The sequence below is a fragment of the Lagopus muta genome, chromosome 1 (genome assembly GCF_023343835.1).
Source record: "Lagopus muta isolate bLagMut1 chromosome 1, bLagMut1 primary, whole genome shotgun sequence".
In the NCBI taxonomy this organism is placed as follows: domain Eukaryota; kingdom Metazoa; phylum Chordata; class Aves; order Galliformes; family Phasianidae; genus Lagopus; species Lagopus muta.
The window spans coordinates 53,833,462-53,856,282 of NC_064433.1; the positions used below are offsets into that span (position 1 = coordinate 53,833,462).

The following is a 22,821-nucleotide window of genomic DNA, read 5'->3' on the forward strand; positions in this document are numbered from 1 at the left end:
AGCAAATCTGCAGGACCATGTAAAGTAACGTCGGGGTCCAGAAGAAAGCGAGAGGCAAGCCTGAGGAAACAGGATGACACACACCCTATGGTGTATTTTAAGAACCACGTGGAAGCAATTTCCAATTGATTACTTTCACCTGCAGCTCACAGCGCAAATAATTCTCTCACCACTATGTACCATTTGGGACACACTGAAATTCTTCTGTTTCCCTTTGAGGATACCATATCTGAGCCTTATTTTTCATTTTAAAGAGCTGCTATACCAACTCAGCAATGATGTCATATATTAAAAGCAGATGCTTGTGCAACGCAAGAGCTCCCTCAATAAAGCAATGACCACAAATCAAAACCAGCCTCAATCAAGGAGCTTGTTTTTGGGGGCTGAAACGTGGTACTTCTCTCCCCAGGACATCCCCATAGCCAATGGCAATACAAATTCAGGAGCTTGCCCGTAGGCTCTAGCATTTGGAGCAGAGCTGGACGTTAGAATCTTTCTGAGGACGTTAAGCACTTCCTCAAACCCCACCCTTTTCAGAAATTGTAGCAAAACTCTTTGCCATTCCTTCTGAACACAGCTGCTGCTTAGGTGGAGAATTAATTTTGAAAAGCCATGTCATGGGGCAGTCAGCAAACTGCGTGGCACAAAGGCACAGAAAGGGCAGAGAACAGGCAGAGAGCACAGGAGAGGAGCTGGTTGTGGTGGGGAACTGGGAGACCTCAGTCAGGAAATTAAAAAACCCAAACAACCAAACAAACCGTAACGTAACCAAGGAGTCCAAAAGGGAAGAACCAAGAACCAAAAAAAAGAAATGCTTTTTATGAAAGAGTAACACTCACTCTTACAATGCTCATCAATAAGTCCTCTGCCTTCCTCCCAAGCACTCTCTCTTCCCTGTACTGTCCTATTGGAAAAAGCAGACGCACACATCACTGTTTACAATGCGTTTGATAGGACAACCACTTTATTACAAAGAACAAACAACGCTTTGAAATAAGACCAATCAACTTTAATTGTACAAAATGTCAGTTTCCTTGTAGAGGTCATTAAGTAACAGGCTGTAAGACTAAGTTCACGTCAAATTCGCTATCCTGAAATATCAGATAACAACAGTAATACTTATTTTATATTCAGAGCTTATGGCATGATCGTGTGCTCTACTCCAAACTACATTCAAAAGATATTGCTATAATTACTTTGAAAACACAAAGTGTAGGTTCTCGTTCACTTTATTCCCACTTTCACAAGAACATTCCAACGGTGAAGTTGTAGCGGCGCCTGCCGTACCTGGCACAACATCCCTCATGAACTGAGTAAACCTAGACATCCCTACAACACGGGCACTGCCGCCCGACAGATTTCAGCTTCTTACACCTTGTTTAGTGACTCGTGAAACAAATGGATAACACAGATCCCCAAGGAGTCGACGTCAAGAGTCTTCTTTAAATTAATTTCAAATTGAACAATCAGTATTTGCCTGGTACCTAGTTAGCAGGCAAACGGGTGGGATTCAGACATGTTAGAAACACAATCCTAAAAACAGACCACCAAGTGTATTTTACAGCATGTACCACAATTGCATTTGAAAGTAAAACCGTAAGGAACTGGATTTGCATATGGTCACTATTCAACATCACCCAACTCGGACAAAGAAGAGAAAGTGACATTTCATGTCGAGTCAGCTGGAGAAAGCACACTTACAAGGAAATCATACTTTCATTGAAAACGCCACAGCTGTACCCTTTGGTAGTTGTGACACACCCACTGAAAAACAAATTGTGCAAAGCATGTGAAACCAAGTGCAAAAAAACTCCACCCAGACATAACCCAACAGATTTTATTCTTAAATAACAACTCTACGATCACAGCTATCAACCAACAAAACCAAAGCCACAAGTGTTTTCTCTAAAGGCTTCTTTCACAGTACTAATAAGGAAAACCAAGTTATATTTTCTCTAGTTAACAGCTCATGTACAGTAAAATTTCAATTATCAGACAGTATTGGTGGTGAGATCATACCTGACGAAATGGATCATTAAAACACAAGTATTTTAAAGCCAGTTAACGCCTGGAAAAATCCTATACATTCATACTATAAACACTGTTTAAAGTGAGTCTGGGATATCTGCCATTGTCATAATCACAAGATTCTTCTCTGGAGTAAGACCACGTGTTACTCCTGTGCCACAATTAACACTATTACAGCAATTAATGGTCCCCAGCACTTTTTATACGCTACTATAGCTTGTGATGTGTTGCGATAATTAAGGCTGTATCAGCACTTCTGTTACAACCCTGACTTGCAGGGTAGCTCAAACTTGGCTATAAAATCTGCTCAGCATGTGAGCTGTTACACCTCTCACGCCGCAGCGATACTTCTCCCACCAAACCAGGCACATCATTTGTTTTGTTTTGTTTTGTTTTTTTTAGTTGACTTATTTACAAATGCTCTTAAGACAAATTTAACTGACAGAGGCAAGCAATCCTACCTTGATGTGTAATATTTTGGCATTCAGGGCAAAATTAAAGTGCAAAGTATAAACTTCATTGCACAGGTAAGTAATTTAGATTTTATTTTAAAATAAATCTCATTTAGGTGCCTCCATCTACTCACCTAATGACCTTGTCCGACTCAGCCATTTTCCTCTACACTTTGGTAAACATAGGTTTATATATAGATACATAAATAGCATTTAAAATGTTTACCTTTATTTCACTACTGTGAACACTTTTTTTTTCCCATTTAGCGTAGGAATGGATCAACCTATTCCTAGAAGTAATGCTTGTTGAACTTATCAGCTAGCTAGTTAATGTAAAATGATGCATAGTAAAAGGAGATACGGAACTTGATTGGTAGAATATACTGGTAAAGCAAACAAGCACTTAAGAAGATTAACTGGAATAAATATGTTGATAGTTGCCATACAGTATGTGCAAAATTGCTTACCATGTATTCTAAACTTTGGTTAAAATTTTCAGATTGAAGTTGTACAGAAACATGATGGAAGCAACACAAGTGATTACAAACACAGGAATGAGGTAAGTTATTATTAGTGCAAAAAGCAAGCATATGCTAAAAGCAAAGCATATGGGTTTAAAATAACAAAAAAAGAGAATGAATCTCGTGGAAGTTTTAATACAAGACCACAAAGGTCTCTTGTAAACATTGGTATTTACAAGCTGAAGATTTGTACAACTACAAAAGGACCATTCTAAATATTAGTAGTGCATTTACAATGAATTTACATTTCTTTTTTTTTTTTTTGTAATGAGAGAAATGACGGAGTTTATCTTTTTCCTTTTAAATTTTCAGGGGAATATCTTTCAGAATTATATTTGTTACAAAGAGTAAAAAAATCAGTTTTGTTTTTTGTCCTCTTTCTTTTTTTTTTTCTTTTTTTTTTTTTTTTTTTTACAAAAAAGTATATATTAAAATATTTATGTTTTAAGTTACTATATAATAACTGAAAATTCTGCCTTGTACTCAGACACCACAAGGAAGAATTTGGTGTAAGACACTGAAACCAAACAGAATTCTCTCACATACCAAATCTTCCTGAATTGTCTATGCAAGATCTGTGGCAATCATGGGGAACTCTACCTCAAATACTACTGCCAATTTATTTTTTTTAATTTGAAAACTGATATATTTAATGACATTTTAATTATCACTACGAAAAAGAGCTGCTGGATAGAGTATGGTCCTCCACTCCAGCATCTTCAGTATCATTCCTATCTGGTACTCAGACCTGAGCAAGGCTATATAACGCCGATGTCTCAAACGTAAAAAAGGTTATATACTTTTAAGATAAAAACAATGCAAAAATAAAATATTTGTAGCATTTACAAATAGTACAGGAGTTACATTAAACACTACATTCGAAACTTGAAATGCGTTACGCTGCCTCTACTTTGAGCTTGATGTTTTCATATCTGCAAAAAGAAGGAGACACTGTTAGTCATTTCATCATTTCATAGTGAGGTCAAACACCATCAAAACAACTCCTGCACAGTTCTGGAATGCAGATCATGGCCCAAGCCCTTACCACATAAAAGGTTAACACTGTCCTGGAATCTTAAACTCGAGACAATTCTTCAAGGCCAGGCTGGATGTGGCTCTGGGCAGCCTGGTCTGGTGGCTGGTGACCCTGCACATAGCAGGGGGTTGAAACTCAATGATCATTGTGGTCCTTTTTAGCCCAGGCCATTCTATGATTCTATTGTTGCTCTCCATCTCAGAAATTACATGTTCCAAACAAACAGAGGCACCCAACAGCACTCTGTCAGCTACACCCTGCACATCACAGCAAGTGGACTGGCAGGACAGCTAAACACCAAGCAATAGCTCAGTGCAAACAAAGGGGGTAAAAACCAGAGCTCCCCCTGGTTCTTCCCTTCCTAACTTCCCTCCATGCTCACAACACCTCCTGCTGAGCCACGTCAACTCTCAGCTAGCAGAAAGTTAAGGCAGAAAGTGAAAGGTTATTTTGCAAAACTGAAAAAATACAATCAACTGATGGCACCAAGAACTGCCTAGATGACAAAATGGAAACTGTGACTGAAGAATCACTTAAACTCCACCTGTGCTTCTAGATTATATGCTGCCATTAGGAGCCACAGTCCCTCTCTCAGCAGTCACTTGTGCCTTTGTGTTGGTGCTAGCATTTATGCAGCTGCACAGATGGACATGAGGGAACTGAACAGGCTGAAAATGAAGCCTAGTTTCCAGTCAGTCTGTTCCCATTCCCAACTAATCATAAGCCCATACAAATTCAAGTGCAGAAATGAGACGATAAAGCCTATTCTGAGTAACTGTAATACAGACTTCAAAAAGCGTATCAATCACAAACATACACCTTATGTCACTTTATGAAAAAATACTCTGATACGGAAGGGAAAAAGGTTGAAAAAACCCAAACTTGATTGCATCCATGCATGGAACTGGATTCTTTTTATAATGAAATTTTGCTAAGCTGAAGTGAAGACCAGGGAAATCAGGAAGCTTACTAAGATTTCATTATTCGAGGGACGAAGTAAGCTTCCATAACCAGCATTCACTACTTGCCCGTGGACGAATATCACTGTGTTTAATACAATGCTAAACTGAACAACTGCATTTTCTTAAAACTTCTGTAAAGAACAAACTGATATTTCACTGCTGTGCAAAGCACCGTGCTGAGCAAAGGCTCGTTTCTAGAGCCATGACCAGCTCTGCCACAGCTAGGGCCCACTCGCACGCTGCACTGACACCAACATTACCTTGAAGCCATCGAACTTGTGTGGCCGGTCCATAGCCCCTCTCGTTCTTTGCAGAAATCCTGAACACTATAGCAGGTCGGGAAGTGTAATCCACGTGAGCGTTTGAAAGCTGGGCAGCAGTCACTACACAAGATGTCTTGAGACCACAATATATTCTCATAAATACAAGCTGATTTGGGTTTTCCTGCAACTGTGTGGAACGTATTGCTAAGTAGGCAGAATATTCTAAAATATTGCCAGAAGGTGAAGCAGGAGGCTCCCAAGAAAGATGAATGCAGTCTACACTCTGGAAAAAACAGAGAGAAAATATGATACTATGCGGTTCATCATCAGATATTCAACTAAGCATATAATTTATAAAAACATCTTTATAATATATTCACTACACACACACATATATGCATACATATACACACACATCTCTAAGGAGCATCTTAAAATTCTAACCTATTCTGTCACTGTTCCTGCATTCAAGAAGCAACAATTTCTTTCTACTGATACTTGTGCAGAGACAACACAGATGCTAAAGGATATTTTGGAAAACAAGAATACTCATTTTCTGATTCACACAGGAGGAATACAAACCAATGGCACTACATTTCCAAAGTACAGCCCTTCTTGTCATTGCAGATGGACTGAGTAGTCTCTAGTACAGAAGGATGTCAGGTGACGTGAAACCAAACAACAAAACTCATCTACCATTAAAACAAATTACAAATCCCAGAAAACAAAGGAAGAAAAACCTCCCCAAATACTTTTAAAGTGGACTTTGTGGGGGCAGAGGTTTATAAAAGACATCTGACTTGAAAGTTAGCAGATTAAGAGATAAAAACGCATTTTAGTGTGTCGATTCATGTCACCCAGGAGTGGCCTCTAATTTTGGCAAAATCACACTGTTTTATGCCAAAAGATCATCCTTGGGAGGTAATAACCTATCTTTTGACACTTCTTTTTAATTAACACATTAGACTTCTACAAAATTAAGAGTGCAAGAAAAGAAAATAATGGGAAAATTATCAGATGATTAAGATGCCTCTTGCAACATGATCATTAAGGCTTAAAATATTTTCATTTTAGCAGTTTCTTCAAGTGTATCACATTGGGCAGAATTCACCAATGAAGAATTTGTCACTACTTAATATGACAACTTTCAATTAAAAAAATAAATAAACAGATAGATAGATAGATAGATAGATAGATAAATAAATAACAACACAGCAATTATCTGCATTTCTCACCTTAGTGATTTTGACTGTTGAAGGAGCTCCAGGAAAACCTGGAATGCATGTCTTGAATTCACTCACTTTACTGAAAGGCCCAACACCACAGCCATTAATTGCAGCAACTCTAAACCTGTACACTGTGCCCGGAAAAAGATCCTGCTTCTTAAGTAACCTGTAGTCTGGTACGTCTGCATCTTCCTTCTGAAAATACAGCAACATCAGAATACTTTGAAAAGCATTCTAAACACAATTACTTAAAAAAATATACAGTGATAGCAAGAAACCAAGGTAAGTTTAACTGAAATAAAAAACTGATTTAACATTTTTGTACTTTCATTGGGATTTATAGAAGGATTCTGACTGAAGCACACTGCACACCCACACATCTGCACACTCATTTAAACTCAACAGTATCTCTGGCTTAGTTTTACCTGGGAAAGTAAAAGCAAAGTAGTGTCTCCAGTTGTATAGCTTATGATTTAATTAGTATACTCCCCTATCCTCAAAAATATTTTTCTTTCAAGAACACTCACTCCAATAACTAGAAGGTACCATTTTATGAAACTGTAATCACAATGTTCCTAAAGAAAAGCACAGTTAGTAACAAGTATGTTAGGGTCCCAAAAATGATCAGAGGGCTGGAGCGCCTCTCCTGTGAAGGCAGGCTGAAGGAGCTGGGACTGTTGAGCCTGGAGAAGAGAAGGGAGTGGGGAGATCTCAGTGTGGCCTTCCAATATCTAAAGGGAATTTATAAACATAAGGGAGATCAACTTTTTATACAGGTATATAAAGACAGGACAAGGGGGAATGATTTTAATCTAAAGGAAGGGAGACTTAGATTAGATACCAGGGGAAGTTTTTACTGAGAGCAATGAGACACTAATACAGGCTGCCCAGGGAAGCTGTGGATGCCCCACACCTGGAGGCTCAAGGCCAGGCTGGATGGGACCCTGGGCAACCTGATCTAGTGGCTGACAGTCCTGCCTGTGGCAGGGGGGTTGGAACCTGATGATCCTCGAGGTCCCTTCCAACCCAAGCCATTCTATGATTCTGACATGTTATGTACTAATGTATTTCCATGCTTACCATGTGCACTGATACATCCTTGAACCAACCTATTCAGAACTATTTTCCTTGCAAATAATGTGCAAGCAATCACAATCTATACAAACTGCTGTAAAAGACAGTATGTTGAATACATTCAGCAACTAACAAACAATTTTATACTATGAATCCTGCAAATACATTCTAGAAAGATAGATAAAGATATAAAGATATATAAAGATATAGATAGAAAGATAAAGACCTTACATAAGAGGACAGGACAATCAGTATTCACAGAAGTAGAGAGAAACGTGCTCAGAGTGCCCATTTACACATACATACACAGCAGAGATCAAAATCCTCTGTGGGTTTTATTTTCCCTCATATACTCCATCTACAAGCAGCAGACCTAAGCTGTTCAGGTAAAGCAGAGACCTGCTCTGGTAAAAGGAAAGCATGGCTAAATACTTGGCCATTTGGTGACAGCCAGATCACATGCGAGTAAGTGTCAGGTGTGTGTAAGTGAACACTGATTTCTGAGTTTGAAATCAACTCAGACATCTTTTCAAGAGGAACCGCCTCCTGACTGTAGGCACTTCTGGCCATTTAGCTGACACAGTAATTAGTTTTGTTTCTAGTCCACTTAGTCATCATTAAATTATACTTTCACCACCAAAACTACAAATGTTTTGCAAGTTACACATATTTAGTTTGTTAATATACAAACTTCTACGCTTAACAACATAAACTTACAGAAATCAAATACAAAACTCACTACACCTCCACATCTGATCTTTTTAAACATCCTACACTAGGCATTATGAGTATTTTTAAAAGTTTCTACGTGAAGATCCTTGAGACAGAGAAGAAACTGACTGGAAATGCTCTAGTGAAATCACAGACTGCAAAGTGCTGAACTGTTCAGTTTCCAGGGACTTGAAAGTTTACTAAGTTGAAAGCTCCTTCCTAAGGGAACTATTTGTAGAACAGACAGATGGAAAGAATTAGCTACAGCACAATAAGATGTTCCATATAATTAGGAGAAAGCAACAGAGGATGTGTCTGGTTTAGGAAAAACGTAGGCCAAATACACCAGGAACTACATGGTAATAAAATACGACCTATAACGACCCATTTGTGCTGCAGTATCAGAAAATCACACATTTTGTCGTCAAGCATATGAGCCCCATATTTGAGAATGCACAAGTGCAAACTACATCAGAGGAAAATTAGCAGTTACCTTGTTAGAGGCATTCAGAGTTTCCTCAGGCAGCAAGTAGAACTGGCTCACCACAGCACTGCTGTTCTTAAAAATTCCAACATCATACCACTGCCGTTCCCTTGATTTCACCGGTGCCATCTGTCTTTGTGGAGTTCTCTAGTATTTGAAGAATAGGTTATGTAGACCATCCATACTTCAATATAGCATTAAAAGAACATTTCAAGATTCTAGAATATGTAGAATTCCCTTCCATACCAGTGAGTAACTCTGTATACTTCAAACAAATATGCATTTATTATTAATACATTGTTCAAAACCAGCAGGTTCTCAGAAATTTAGGAACAGATCATCACTTAAAAAAATAAGAGTAACTGCAGCTGGGATGTCATCTCTGACATCCTAGTTGGAGCAGGGAGGGGAAGAAGCTTAAAGCTGTAGAACGAGGTGTGTGGAGCAGCATGTAATCACTCACAAGCTCAGCGATTAACAAAAGTGTGATGTGGTCGTACATCAGCAGCTGTCTGGGATTCTGCTGCACTTCAGCCCCAACTCCCTGCAGCAAGCAACTGCTAAACTTGCAGCTCAGAGCAGAACCGCTGCTGTGGCATGGCACAGTGGTTGTAGAAGGCATGGGAACTGTGTGGATTGACCCAGAAAGACAAGCTATCTTTCTTGTTTGACTTCAGGCATCAGGAAGAGCACCTGCATGGCCAGGCCAATCCAGCACAGATAGAAGGTGTTCCTGCTAGAGTGGAAAAGGGGCAGAAGTGTCAGCTGCTATTGGTAAAAGCAACCCAACTCTTAATTAGCTGCTGCTTCTTCCCATCCTTAGCTCCACTCTTTTGGTGGCAAAAACTGCACCTTGGTTTTGTGTATTAAGATGTAAGCAGGTGAAATAGGAGGCATTTACTTTTTTCAGGAAGTATTTACAGCTTGCATAGTCAGTCCCCATCTCTTCTAGGGAAAAACATCAAGATGTCAGTTCAGTTATGTTTCAAACCTACGCATCAGCAGCAAACACTACACCTGATTTAATGCATATCTCATTTTAAATTCAGTTGTGCAGACAGAAGAACATTCCACATTTGCACATCATGCAGCAGAAAGCCCACTCCACTGCGCCAGTCGATTCAAATGATTCAACAGCTGAAACACATTCTTGGATCTCCTCCCAACTAAACAACTGCTTCTAAGACTCAAATCTAACCCGCACAACGTAATTAGTTTTACAACAGAAAATTTCTACCCCTGTATTATCCACTTCCAGCTCTTTTTTTCTCTGTCAAAGAGGCACGGTTGAAGAAAAACAGAAGAACCCTTACAACTAATCAACAGAATACAATTTGATTTTGCTTTTGCAGACTTACAGAGGAATGTGAATCATTTGCCTGTCCAGTATTGACCTTTGTTGAAGGCATGAAATAAGCAGTTTCAGCAGCTAGAAACAAAAAGTTACATTGAAAAAGCTTAACTCTAAGAAAAATTTAACACGAAGTCCACAGAGTTGACCTCAGCAGCCATTTACAAGCGTTTGCTGCAAAAGCATGTCTCAAAGTTCTTTTGCATGCAGTTCTATTTATAACACGGACAACTAATTTTGGCTTGCTTCATATTCACAGAAGCTGACACCACAGATAACTGCAGATAACAGAACTTGGAAGGCAGGTCTCAGAAATTCTATCCTTAGGTGTGACACAACTATGAAATCAATAGAGAATATTGCAAACAATCAAAGTATCAGATCGAGGCATATAGGCTGCTCATACAAGTGTCATCACTAAGCCTAAAATCTTAATGCACTGTTTCTGACATAAAGAATTCAGACTGCAGTAATAAGAGCAATTAATCTTTTAGCAATCCTAAGAAATGGGAAAATAATGCTTCCTAAAAATAAATCAAAGCACATGAACAATACAAGGGAATATTAGTATTCTATTCTTGTGTTTGTGTTTTGCTTTTAAAGAACAATACTGTCCAGTAAAAAGTACACTACTCAGTGCCAATAAAGAATACCACTCTTTAGCTAACACTCAAAAAGCAGCAAGCACATCCTGGTGATTTCCAAGAAAAACAAGATGTGAAGAACTACCCATATGTTTAGCTTCTGTACTGATGCTTGTTTTGGATATTTCAAACAGACTGTAGAGAGGTCACCACGTCTGCCTAGTGGTGAGCCAGCCACGTGAGCTGCCATGCTCATTACAGAGGTCAGCTATTTAAAATGAAGAAAATCCGAGGTTACAAACAATAGACTTCTGCTGACTAAAAAAAGCAATCACCAGATGAAAGCAAATGTCTCACAGGCAACAAAACTGCCCACCATGGCTATTTATAAAACAGGCATCTGCATAAAGATTTGAAAGACTTCTCACTTACAGAAAACCAAGCAGCTTACTAAAGTATAAGAATATCCTGATTTTATGGATATGTAAATCATAGCAGAGATCATTCAGGCTGCCTGAGGTCCTCCATAGCCCAAAGCCCTATCTCTAACCCAGGTACTAAGTCAAGATGGGAATCCCACCACACCACAGGAACTCTGATGGCCTTAGATACATATGGCTCAAAATACAGTATGTGAAACACATTTCAAACCTTCAGATTTTGAATTGAATGTTGTTAGTGAAGTTTCATCTTTAACAACTGCCCCATTTGTACTTGATGACTCAGTTTTAACAGCCTGCTGGGTTACCATAGTTTGTGTGCTGGAGACAGTACTGGATACAGAAGCATCAGGAATTACAGTTCGTTTGTCCAAGTCATGTAATTCACCTACATTTGCTGAAGTCTGAGGACCTTAGAAAAAGAAAATATTAACCAGAATTCAATACTGATGATACCCAACATGGACCTCAACTTAATCTAATGGCTTTAGTTTCACATAAAAACAGAGATTTAGATTAGATCTGATTATGAAATCAATAAGGAATACTGTGAACAAATAAAGCAAATGCTTTATGTATCTAGCTGAGTAAGACCCTGTCTGCACAGTCGTAACCAAATATATGTACACAGTTGTACTAAAACTGCAATTTCATTTGTGTTGGATGTATTTCATACCCATTTGGTGACAAAAGAATTCATTTGGGAAAAAAAAGAAACACCCACACAAATGATCATCAGAGTTTCATAACAAACAACTTCATCACCAACAGTGCAAGTCTCTTTCTCACTCAGTACTAAGACCCAAAATTTGCAGGCAATACTTAAATTAAACTGAGGATAATAAAAATGGTCACGCCATCTAAATTACATAAACATCAAATATAAACAGATTGTGTGCTTGGGCCTGGATTCACCCCACTGAACATCTCATTTCTCCTCATACCTTCTAGAAATATGCACAGTATTAGCTAGCACAAGGAATTTTAAAAACCACAAGGACATGTAGATTAATTTTAAATTGCAAGACGAATAATCTTACTTTATGCTTATTAGATGAATTTAACACTTGCTTTTTTATTAATTTTTACTCTATAGATATCTTACTTGAAGTACAAACAGGCAAAAGAGAAGGGGCATTTGATTCCTTGAACGCTGCCGCATCTGCACGGTTTTTCATGGTCTCCTGTGTAATCTTGTTTTCGGGTGCTGCAACCTTTTCTTTTCCTTCTATTTTTAAGAGTGAGTTGGATGAAAGGCAAAGTTGGACCTACCAGAACAATACATTGGTTAATGTGTAACTGCCAAGTTCAGAGCTGTCAGTTGCAAACATGGCATGAAAAGGCTTGCTCAAAAGCAACAAATGAAAATCCTCTAATACCCTTAGCGTTTTAAATTGAAACAAGCAAGCAACCTAAGAATCCACATTCTTTTAGCCACATAAAACAAGGACTCAAGCTCTAAACTGACTTAAACGTACCCTTAGCCCATACTACATTTTATCTGAGCAAGTTCAAATTCTTATTATGTGGAAGTGCACTGATGCATACATTTTGTCTACGAGGCAGATGAGAAATGGGGACTGGGGTACAGCAAAATGACAATCAGAAAAACTTTCACCCATTGCTCTTCTGGTACATATCTAAGATTTCTATTGTTAGCAAAATTCACGATACTTCTACATTCATTTTCTGTAAGAGTATATTATGGATTCCATACAGATCTGAGGGTTTACCCAGCTAAGAAAAGACCTACATTTCTAAAACTGTGAACCTCCCGCCAGAGATTTTCCTCTTTCTTTCAAATTGCCAAAACAGTGGAATACCTAAAACAGCATGAAAACCCTAACAAAGAAGAAACATGCATCATCCTTCCTGCTTCCCATGTTAATTTCACAAACATTTTGAGGATGTAGAATATCTCTACTGTTACAAGATTCCCAGTTAGCACTCTGGAAGTCAACACAGTCACAATATCCTTTACACATTACCACAAAGAGGACTTTTAAGACTGCATCCATCATGAAAATTAGATGAATATAAGGAAGTAAACAAGCACTTCAGGTGTCTTCTTTGTTGTTCGATTTGGGGGTTTTCTAAGGTTTAAATGTATGCAGGTATTTTAAAAACTGGGAAATTATTTGGCAGTTCTCTCACTTCCCACACTACTTTGCCACCTTGGTGTTTGTCAGTTTACACTTACGTTATTAGGAATGACATTATTTGCTTGGCTGGGATGATCCACCTTCATTTCTGGGCAGGGGACACTGGGCAATGATTGTGGACTTTGATGTAGAGAAGAGCCACCTTTCAGGTAAACAAAAGCAAATTGCAATCAGTTACACAAAGCTTAGTATTACGTTGGGTGGAATCCATTCCAGTAAGCAAGAGGGAAACATGAAGTTGCCTAAATGACGATTCAGCTGTTAAACTGAAATGAAACTGTGTGGCCAAACAGTCAGTTATAATCCCTTCCTCACGGCCTGCACTCAAACAAACCAGCACTGCACAGATATCTTCAGCATTCAGACTGCTGACCAGAACAGACAGAGAGACATTAAAGCTGAGTTTTCTACAACTATGACATATGTATTTCTGGAACAGTCAAAGAAAATAGAGTCTCTCAAAATTATCTTATTTTTTAAAACAAACTCGTATTCATTACTTACACAAATATCTACTCTGCCTTTGCACAAGCAATAGCATGAAGTGATGTGATGACTACCTTGTGAACTCAGCACTGATGTCTCAGGAACCCCAGTGCCAGGTGTTCCAGCTGCTGATGGCACCGGTGAGTCAGCATGTAATTGAAGAAGATATCCTTCAACAGTGGGTACTTCATCCCATTTCACTTGGAAGGAGTTGGTTGTAGCTCTAATCAGCTGGACCTGTGAGGGGGCTGGAGGTTTCTCTACAAGAAACCAGAAAGACACAGGTGCCATGTTTGAAATGGCTCTCTTCTAACAGTTTAAGAAATATCTGTGTAATGCTAGCAAAATCAAGAGTTCCCTTTTCACATAAGTACAATATATACCAAAATAAGCAGGAGATAATGTCAAAAGTGCCAAATCAAGCAAAAAATTGTAAATTGCCATTCTAGAGCATTCAGAATTAACAACATTTTTATGCCTTTTCTTAGGGTTTTGACAGCTGGGTTTTCTGCTGCTGCTATGCCTTTGGGTTGTGTAGGCATCACCATAGGCATTACACACATAAGAGATCCTCGTCTTCTCCCAGAAGACAGGACACAGCTCTGACTCCTAACGCTTTACACATTCCTGGAAAGAATTCACAGAACACTGCACTTCCTTTCTGCTTGCTCTTTATAGCTAAAGTGAACTTTCCCTCAAAAGCTTGTGCAGGCTGAAGCCCAGGCATGACTCAATGCCAACAACCTGCTCCCCTCGCTTGCCCTGATGCTTGACTAGGATGCACTCTTCCCTTACTGCTCCTTTTTTTTTTTACTCAACCCTTTTTTCCCCAAAGGGGGAAAAACAAAACAAAACCACCAAAAAAACTCAACAAAAACATGTTCTCCCCTGCCTTAAATAATTCACAATCTCCAATAACTCACACTTCTGCTCGAGTAGACAGGAACTTCCACTTGAAAGTACTATTCTAGTCCCTCACTCCCAATACTATCTCAAGGTCCTGCTATCAAATAAATATCCATCATTTCAGCTACTAATGTGCAATCAGTGCTCCAAAAATTCCTTCAACCGCAGAACAATTTGGTCTTTTCTCTGTATCTTTTAGCGGTCCAGAACATGAGGAAGCAGCAGCAGCAGCAGCAGCAATGATCCCATGAGAAGGAGGGGTTTGGTAATAAAAAAAAAAAGAAAAAAAAGTAGCAACAACAGAAAAGATCACTCTCAGAAGAAATGTAAGGAACTCAGACTTCAGGTAAAACTTCCATGAGAATCTTGTATCTATCAACTGTGGCATGCAATACCGAATCTAGCCACGTTCTTTCAGGGGCTTTAAACACAACTTTTTATTACTTCTTTTTTTTTTTTTTCAGATGGAACTACAGCTGTAGCCTTCAAACAACTGACTGCCAAGTACGTACGGTTCACGGGAATAAGCTTTAAAATTTAAAACACCTTTGTGTTTGCTACAGCTTCAGAGCTTCTGATCACGGCAGCTTCCTACACATTAATAAAACACAGAGCATAGAACAATTCCTTTATTTATCTCTGACTCACCAGTATCAAGGTACCAAAGATCTTTGCAGCAAACTTGATTGTTCCAAGCTTTTCTGTAACCATCTCTACCACTCCAGATATACAGACGAGTGCCAACTGCTACAGCACAGTGTCCTGCTCTTGGCCCTGGTAACAAGTTACTTTTGTCTTCATGGCAATCTGAGATCAGGCCTATCCATTCTGTGGTATCTAGCAAATGAAACTCAGAAAATTTAGTTTCTAGTTGTTTTTTTCAAAACTAGCAATACATACATTAATACATGTAACTGCTCAGAGAAAATACATAGAGAGGATAAATAACTCTGTTTTTATAATGACTACATTTGCATTCTCAATACTACAACATGAAGGTCACTTTCCAGTTAATTTGCAGGCCACATTCAACTAATAAAGGATCAATTTTCAAACACAACATCAGGGACAGTTCTGTTGCAATTCAGAAAAAACTCATGTCAGGATCTGTCTCTTGAGTCCCACTCCAAATGGAGAAGTACTGTCTATATTACCTAGTACTAAAGATGCATGAACAAAGATTTGCATCAGCAAATCTGCTGAATGTTCCAAAGGAAATAAAAACTTCTTAAGAAAGTTGAAGAACAGGATTGTATCTTTATAGTCAGCTGGGTTTGCAGCTGTACGTCTTCAAACTTTTCTCAGTGTCTTCAGAACGTTTATTCTGCTCTGTTAGGAAAGTATTAATTCAAAATGCCCACTCCCAGGAAGGCAGAAACACTAACCCAAATTAAGATAAGCAAATGAACCGGTACATTTCCATTCACCATCATGAGTAGAAATTTCTCCTCCTGCTGACTGTGGAACCCATCCACCAAAAATATACATTCTGAAATGAAAGAAAAGAGGGAAGAGGGAAAAAGAAAAGAAAAGCCAATTAACATTTCAAGACCTGCAGCACGTGCTCTCTCAATCTAGGACAAAACAGAAAATTTCCAGTGCTTTACAGTTTTGATTTACATCAGATTATATGGGAGTCTTGTTGCAGACATCTACCTTTTGAAATTTTTGAGTAAGTTAACTGATTGAAAATAGAACAGCTAAACAACAAACTCAAACAACTTCCCAGATACAGAAGTTACTACTTCACTTTTTCACAAACAACTAAACTGCTGAGACTCTCCAAAAATCATGCATTTACATGGAATTTCTACACTTTCATTGTAGATCTTTCAGTAAATAATTCTATAGTTAGAAGGCAGGTATCTAAGTCAGGCATCGAAACTTCAAAGCACAATGCAGGCTACAACCTAATAAAACTTCATGTATTAACAAAAAAAAAAGCTAAGCTCCTGACTCAGAAAACACAAAGCTTTTTTCACCTTTTTTCCATCTGTTGCCTCTTTCTCCTCACCTTGGCTTGTAAACTGATACAAAATGGACTGAAATGCATGTTTAAAAGTCCATTTTGTCGGTTCTGTCTGACAAAACAAGTCATACTGACTTGTGAAATAATGAAGAACAGACCACAGAAAAACTGGTCCACAAAAAATACAGAATGATTTTGCCTAGAACTAATTCTATTATTTGGGCCAGTTAATTTGTGTAGGTATCTCCTTGTCACAGACAGAGAGGCACTGAAGTTGGCTCCTGACAGAGCCAGCTCAGGTCCAGCTGATTCTGCCACAGAATGCACAGAGATGCATCAAGAAGCTTGGAAAAATGCCTGTGGGTCGAGCAGACCATCCTGCTGTATGGAAACACCAACAGTTTGATAACTCTAAATTAAAAATAATACTTCTAAATTTCCACTGAGGTAGAGGAACAGAAGCAGAGAAGCACTCTACAGGGCTGATGGTTTATACTGAGCAGTAGTGGATAAGCATCACCATTCTCCTACTAGGTGTACCTTTCTATAGTTGAGCTTTTAACAACAGACATACTTGTTTCCTATTACATTGGCCGTATGCAGACTGCGAGGAAGTGGTACTGTCCCTTTAGTTTCTGGTCTTGACCAGGTCATGGTTTCTAAAAGAAAAAGAATAAAAATCCTCAAATAACTTACTGTTGTGTATTATACTACCTGGGGTTTAGGTGGGAACATGCCTCTAGAATTCAACAAAACAAAATTTCACCTTTTAAGGTGGCCAATTTAGAAAAGAAAGTGCAATAACATGCACTTAGAGCTTCTTTCAAAAAAAAAAATCATACAAAATTCTCAACAACTGTTTTTCAAAAGGATATATTAAACCCACTTTATGATTATTCAACACAGTTACCATAGCGAGAGTTTTTACAGCAATCTCAGATGACAACCTCACAGCATAACCCAAATCAGTGAGGATAATAAATGCAAACAATGCTGTATCTGTCTCATTTCAAAAATTACCAAAGGTCTCAATTCTCAATAGCACCACAGAATGCCATTAATCCTCACATACATTAATTTCATCATTGCCAGCGAGGTCCTTGCACTTGTACTGGCAAACAAACTCACCTATGTCAAGTTCCCAGAGATCGTTGAGCCGACAGCCACACATCCCTCCGAAAATATACATCTTTGGAACTCCCAAATCTTTTCTGCAGTACACAATGGCCGTGTGTGATTCTCGGGGAGATGGCAAGATCCCTTTTGTCACAGGAATACTCCAGCCAACAACCCCAGATCCGTGCTGCAGCTCCAGCTCGTAGAAATCGTTTAAATATCTGGAGAATTATCGAGGAAGCATGAAAAGCATGCTTATTAACAAGATCATAAGTGAGCTTTAAACCCCTACTGTTTCCATGCATTATGACTTCTGCCTTGAAAGAGTGAGAAAATTTTAAAATCCCAGAACATTTGATGGCATTAAGGCAGCACCTAAACAAAACTAATTTAGAACATAAAATGAACTATGGTAGCTTCTTGCCTCTAAGATAGTTGTCTTTCATATCGTAATTCATGCACTACGGTTCATCAAATAAACATTCCAAACCAGCAAACAACATTCTCAGCTGAAATTACTGCGTGTGGAGAAACTTGGAACAAACTGCAGAGCTGTAAGAAACGCACACAGGATGTTCAAGAACTCCTGCAACTCTAAGGCAACAAAGGTGAAAAGAAGCTGCTTCTTTTCTGACGTGTTCAGGCTGCCCAACAGACAATTAGCCATGTGTTGATGTTGGTAAGTTATTTTTAGGTAACTTTTGAATCTTGGCACTCACTCCGGGTACCTCTTGTTTAATGAGTTTCAAATTGCTCAGTGGATATAAGCACTCTCAACTGTAGGTCAACACCGTACTCAATTTCAGTGCCATAGAACTTTTTTACTGATAATAAGGGCAACTCCAGCTGTTACTCTGAAAAGATTTTAACTATCTTCCACAGTATTATAGGTGACAATTCCATTGTGAATTCCCTGATGACCCACGAGACTTCGCCTATTTAATTCTAACTAACAAGAATTCTTAAAAATATCAGCCAGGGAAAGTACCAAAGTCTACTCAGGTTTCTCTCAAAAAAAGTCAGAGCTTTCAGTCCATGCTCCGTTCAGTGTGATAAACAGAAGGAACATCTAAGCTTCTTAGCACGCAATTCATTCACCTTACAATCAGTGCATCATGCAGGACAGTCTCCCTAGAACGTTCCTCTTCAAAGTTATTGCATCTAGTCTTTTTCTGTTGAGTCACTGAAATCAATCCAAACTAGCATACCTGGGAACATTATTGTTTGAATCCTCACTTTCATTTGCGAGGCCACCAAATAAGTAGCACTTGTTACCATACAAAGAAAAGCTGTGGCCAAGTCGAGGACAAGGCGGACATCCAGTGGAAGGAGCTTGAGGTTTTACTTTCTTCCAGAGCCATCGACTTGCCTTAAACACAAGAAATGCAAGATCAGAAATACCTTCATTCGTATTGCAGTTGGTAATGTAAAATGTGCTTATTCCTCAGTAGATAAATGAAGTACTCCACAAAATTGGAACATTTTCAAACATCTCCTACCTGTAATTCATATAAATCGTTACTGTATCTTCCATATTCAACCATTCCTCCAAAGACTAGTATTCTGGTACCATCACAAACAAATCCATGTGCTGCACAGCCTGGAGGAATATCTCCCCTTACAGCAGGAAGGAACCACTGATTTGTAGCTACAGTTTAAAAGAAAAATAAAAAGGGGATTTAAACACTGAAACACAGAAAAAAAAAAAGTGTATTTTAAAACATCTCCACTGTTAACTACCTTTTCCAGTAGGTGATTGTGAATGGGCTGCTTAACACAATGCCTTAAAACAAAACACTTAAGAAAGAAAAATAAAACAAAAAAGCCCAAACAATCTCCCAACACCTCTATGAAACCAGTGTTACTCAGTATATGAATCTCAGGGCACCAAGACATTTACTGAGGGTCATACAGCAACTTAATAGACTTGCTGAAAAAAGAAGCTAACAAGCAATACACGTGCTGTTCCACACACAAGAGGTAACTACACTAAGTCAGAGTACCAGTCCTAGAAACAGAATTATCGTAGCTGCAACAACGTGGCAGTGTGCCTGGATTTAATAGCCCTATTGAAAAAGTAATTACACAACTCTGGGACCAATGTTTTTTATCTACCGAGTATGGCACTGAAAAGGGAGAGGAGAAACACAGAGGCAAGAAAGAAAAATTGAGACTGGCTGATACAGTAGCATGTTGTTGTTTAAACTGTGTTAGAACTAAGGAATTAAAGGAAACACTGCATTCTCCTTTTCCAAAGCTTTTTTTTTCCATGGCTAAGAAGGAGAAATGTGTGAACTTCAAAGCTTCCAGTGACCACTGTTGCAAGGGATTAAACAGTCCTTCCCATGTGCCAGGTCTGTGGAAATCATCACACAGAAGCAATGGGTGCCACCCCAAGCTCAAGCACTCTAGGTCACAGCCCTGCACCTCAGTCCTCAGCCAAAAAACATCATTGGTCTGAACCAAACACCTGCCTCAGGACTGCAACAACTGAGTCATGGCCCTTCCTGCTACTGTGGCAAAGGGGTGTACACCTTTGGAATCTGGGCAGAAAAATAAAAATTTGATTTTAAGACTCACTGAAAAGGCACCAATCCCAGCCCTTGTTCTAAAAGGCATATAAAAGCTGCTCCAAATGTAATGCCTTCTATTTTATGATGCTGGCCCACAACGTCAGAGAAGGATGTTGATAATACAGCAGTAAAGGTTGAACTTTCCCACCAAAGCCCCATTACATGTTACTGCAGAGGGACAGTCTGACAGAACGTAGCCTGTGTACGAAGCAAAGGTGCGCCACTGAATTCCTCCATGCAAAGAAATGACACCCACTGACATTCACTGACACCTGCTGAATGCTTACGGAGACCACACAATAGATGTGAGGCACAGTGAGGTGGTGGGTGGTGAAATACTGTGAAACACTGGGTCACCTCTGCCAGTGCAGATTTTTATGCACACAGTATACAGGCTCTTAGTCATCAGTGGCAAAAACGCACAGCTAATGATGGTGACCATGTTAAAAAAAAAAATAGTCTTTTGAAGCTGCGATTTTGTTCTATCAAATAGCGTTACTGTGTTCTTTGCATCTGTTGCAGTTTCCATGGAAATAAATAGGAGGCATTACTTTCGGAGCGACCTACGTTCATACCAAAATGCTTTATTTTGATTACCTGTCACAAGAGCACGGTTAAGAGACCCCTCCCTTGCCTCCTGAAAAGGCGATCAAGTACATTTTTACACTACCACGGAAAAACAAACTCCTTTTTGGAGTATGTGGGGAAGGCAGGCATTTCTGAATGATTCCTAAGAGTCGGCAAGTTGAAAACACAGCCCACACGCTGCAGCCTTCGTGTTATCAATACACGCTGCCGGCAGCCAACGAGAAGCAGCTGCAGAGCGCCGCTCAGTTACCCAACTCCCCCACTTCAGGCCCACGACTGAAATCGCACGGAAGTTTCCCAGCCTTATACAGCACGGCGCGGAGTAACTCTTCAGGCATCCCATCTTCCGCACACAAACCAGACTGAAGCAGCTTCTTGCCTGGAAAACCTCCCGATGCCAGCACGTTCGCTTTCCTCAGCGAGATGTGCGTCTCAGCTCATTCAGCTCCCTTCCCTATGAACGAACCCAGCGCTACGCGGCGCGGCGAGACCCCCGGAGCCCTGCCCGAGCCGGGCGACGCTTTTCCACTCAGTGGCCTCAGGGCAGGGCGGGAGGCTGCGGGCGGTGTTAGGGCGCCACCCCCGGCCGAGCGGCGGGCCCGAGTCCAGCGCCCGAACCCTGCAGGGACGTGACGGCGCCGCGGCGCTCGGCTCCCCGCCGCCCCGCGCTCCCCACCCCCGCCCGCGGCGGGACCGCGCCCGCCGCTCCGCCCCGCTCCGCGCACCCGTGTTGTAGACGTGCAGTTCGTCGGCGATGCCCTCGTTGCCGCCTCCGAAGATGATGACCAGCTCGCGGATGGCGACCGCGCGGTGCCCGTGACGGGAGCGAGGCACCGGCCCCGTGAAGGAAGACACCCGCCTCCAGCTCAGCCCAGCGGCGGCCGCCGCCATCTTAGCGCCGCTCCCACAATGCACCGCGCGGCCAGGACAGGCCGCGGGGAAGGAGGGAGGAAGGGGCAGCGCCGAGCCCGCGGGAGGCGGCGGGGCGGCCGCCGCGGGTCACGTGATGGCGGCGGGGCGGGCACCCTACGGCCCTGAGGGGAGAGGCGGGGAGGAGACGTCCCTCGGAAATGTGTCACAGGGTTGTTGTTAAGTTGGCCATGGCTGTGTGCTGAGCGATAGGCCGCTGACTTCATGTGTTTCAGTGTGTGCCTGTTGCCCTGTCCACTTGACTTCAGCCCATGAGATATTTATAAATATCGATAAAATCCCCCCTCAGCCTTCTCCAGGCTGAACAGTCTCAGGGCTCTCAGCCTGTCCTCATAAGGGAGAAGCTCCAGGCCCCTCACTATCTGAGTGTCCTTCTACTGGGCTCTCTCTGGAAGTTCCCTATCCCTGAACTAGAGAGCCCAGACCTGGACACAGCACTCCAGATGTAGCCTCATCATTGCAGATGAGATCAAGAGGATCACATCCCTCGACCTGCTGGCTATGCTCTTTGCAATGCACCCCAGGATGCCATTGACCTTCTGGGCCACGAGGGCACACTGCTGGCTCATGGCCAACCTGTTGTCCACCAGGATACCCAGGTCCTTCTCTACAGAGCTCCTTTCCAGCAGGTCAGCCCCTCACCTGTACTCTCCAGTATTCCCCAGTAGTTATTCCTCCCTAGATGTAGGATTTAGCATTAGTCCTAGGTGAACGTCATCAGGTTCCTCTCTGCCCAGCTCTCCAGCCTTACTCTTCCACAAAGTCTTGGTTCTCAAAACTGGGCCAGGGCTGTCACGTCCACAGTGTCATATTCTTCCCTCCACCAATCTACCATCACCAAAACGTCATGTTTATACCATTTATTTTGTCCATGAGGATCACAGAGCACTCAAATGGGATGAGCTTGCAGAGGAGAGGCACTGAGTACATTAACGAATGCTCTCCTCTACAAGAACAAG

The 22,821-nt window shown here is 40.6% G+C and overlaps 1 protein-coding gene across 2 annotated transcripts; it reads right to left on the bottom strand.

Annotated features, from left to right (window-relative positions):
- Positions 1-933: 933 nt before the first annotated feature.
- On the bottom strand, positions 934-21,864 carry HCFC2 (host cell factor C2). Of its 2 annotated transcripts, XM_048939545.1 has the most exons (16): positions 21,658-21,864; positions 19,271-19,419; positions 18,980-19,140; positions 17,784-17,992; positions 17,230-17,314; positions 16,072-16,175; positions 15,335-15,523; positions 13,855-14,040; positions 13,333-13,436; positions 12,238-12,400; positions 11,344-11,544; positions 10,116-10,186; positions 8,767-8,904; positions 6,498-6,683; positions 5,260-5,545; positions 934-3,933 (listed from the first exon to the last, which is right to left on the bottom strand). In XM_048939545.1, exons 1-16 carry the CDS (start codon positions 21,821-21,823, stop codon positions 3,908-3,910), a joined length of 2,424 nt encoding a protein of 807 aa, XP_048795502.1. In that variant the 5' UTR covers positions 21,824-21,864; the 3' UTR covers positions 934-3,907. The 2 variants fall into 2 exon arrangements, with proteins under 2 accessions (XP_048795502.1, XP_048795509.1); XM_048939552.1 differs by lacking the exon at positions 10,116-10,186 and having other exon boundaries at positions 11,441-11,544.
- Positions 21,865-22,821: the final 957 nt, after the last annotated feature.

Bases quoted from the DNA above. Each gene is read 5' to 3' on its own strand.
- HCFC2 (XM_048939545.1), bottom strand. From the start codon at position 21,823: ATGGCGGCGGCCGCCGCTGGGCTGAGCTGGAGGCGGGTGTCTTCCTTC. The intron at 14,041-15,334 runs GTGAGTCAGAGA...GGTTTCTTGTAG, and splicing joins TCTTTGGTACCTTGATACTG to AGAAACCTCCAGCCCCCTCA. The intron at 6,684-8,766 runs GTAACTGCTAAT...CTGTATTTTCAG, and splicing joins CTCTGAATGCCTCTAACAAG to AAGGAAGATGCAGACGTACC.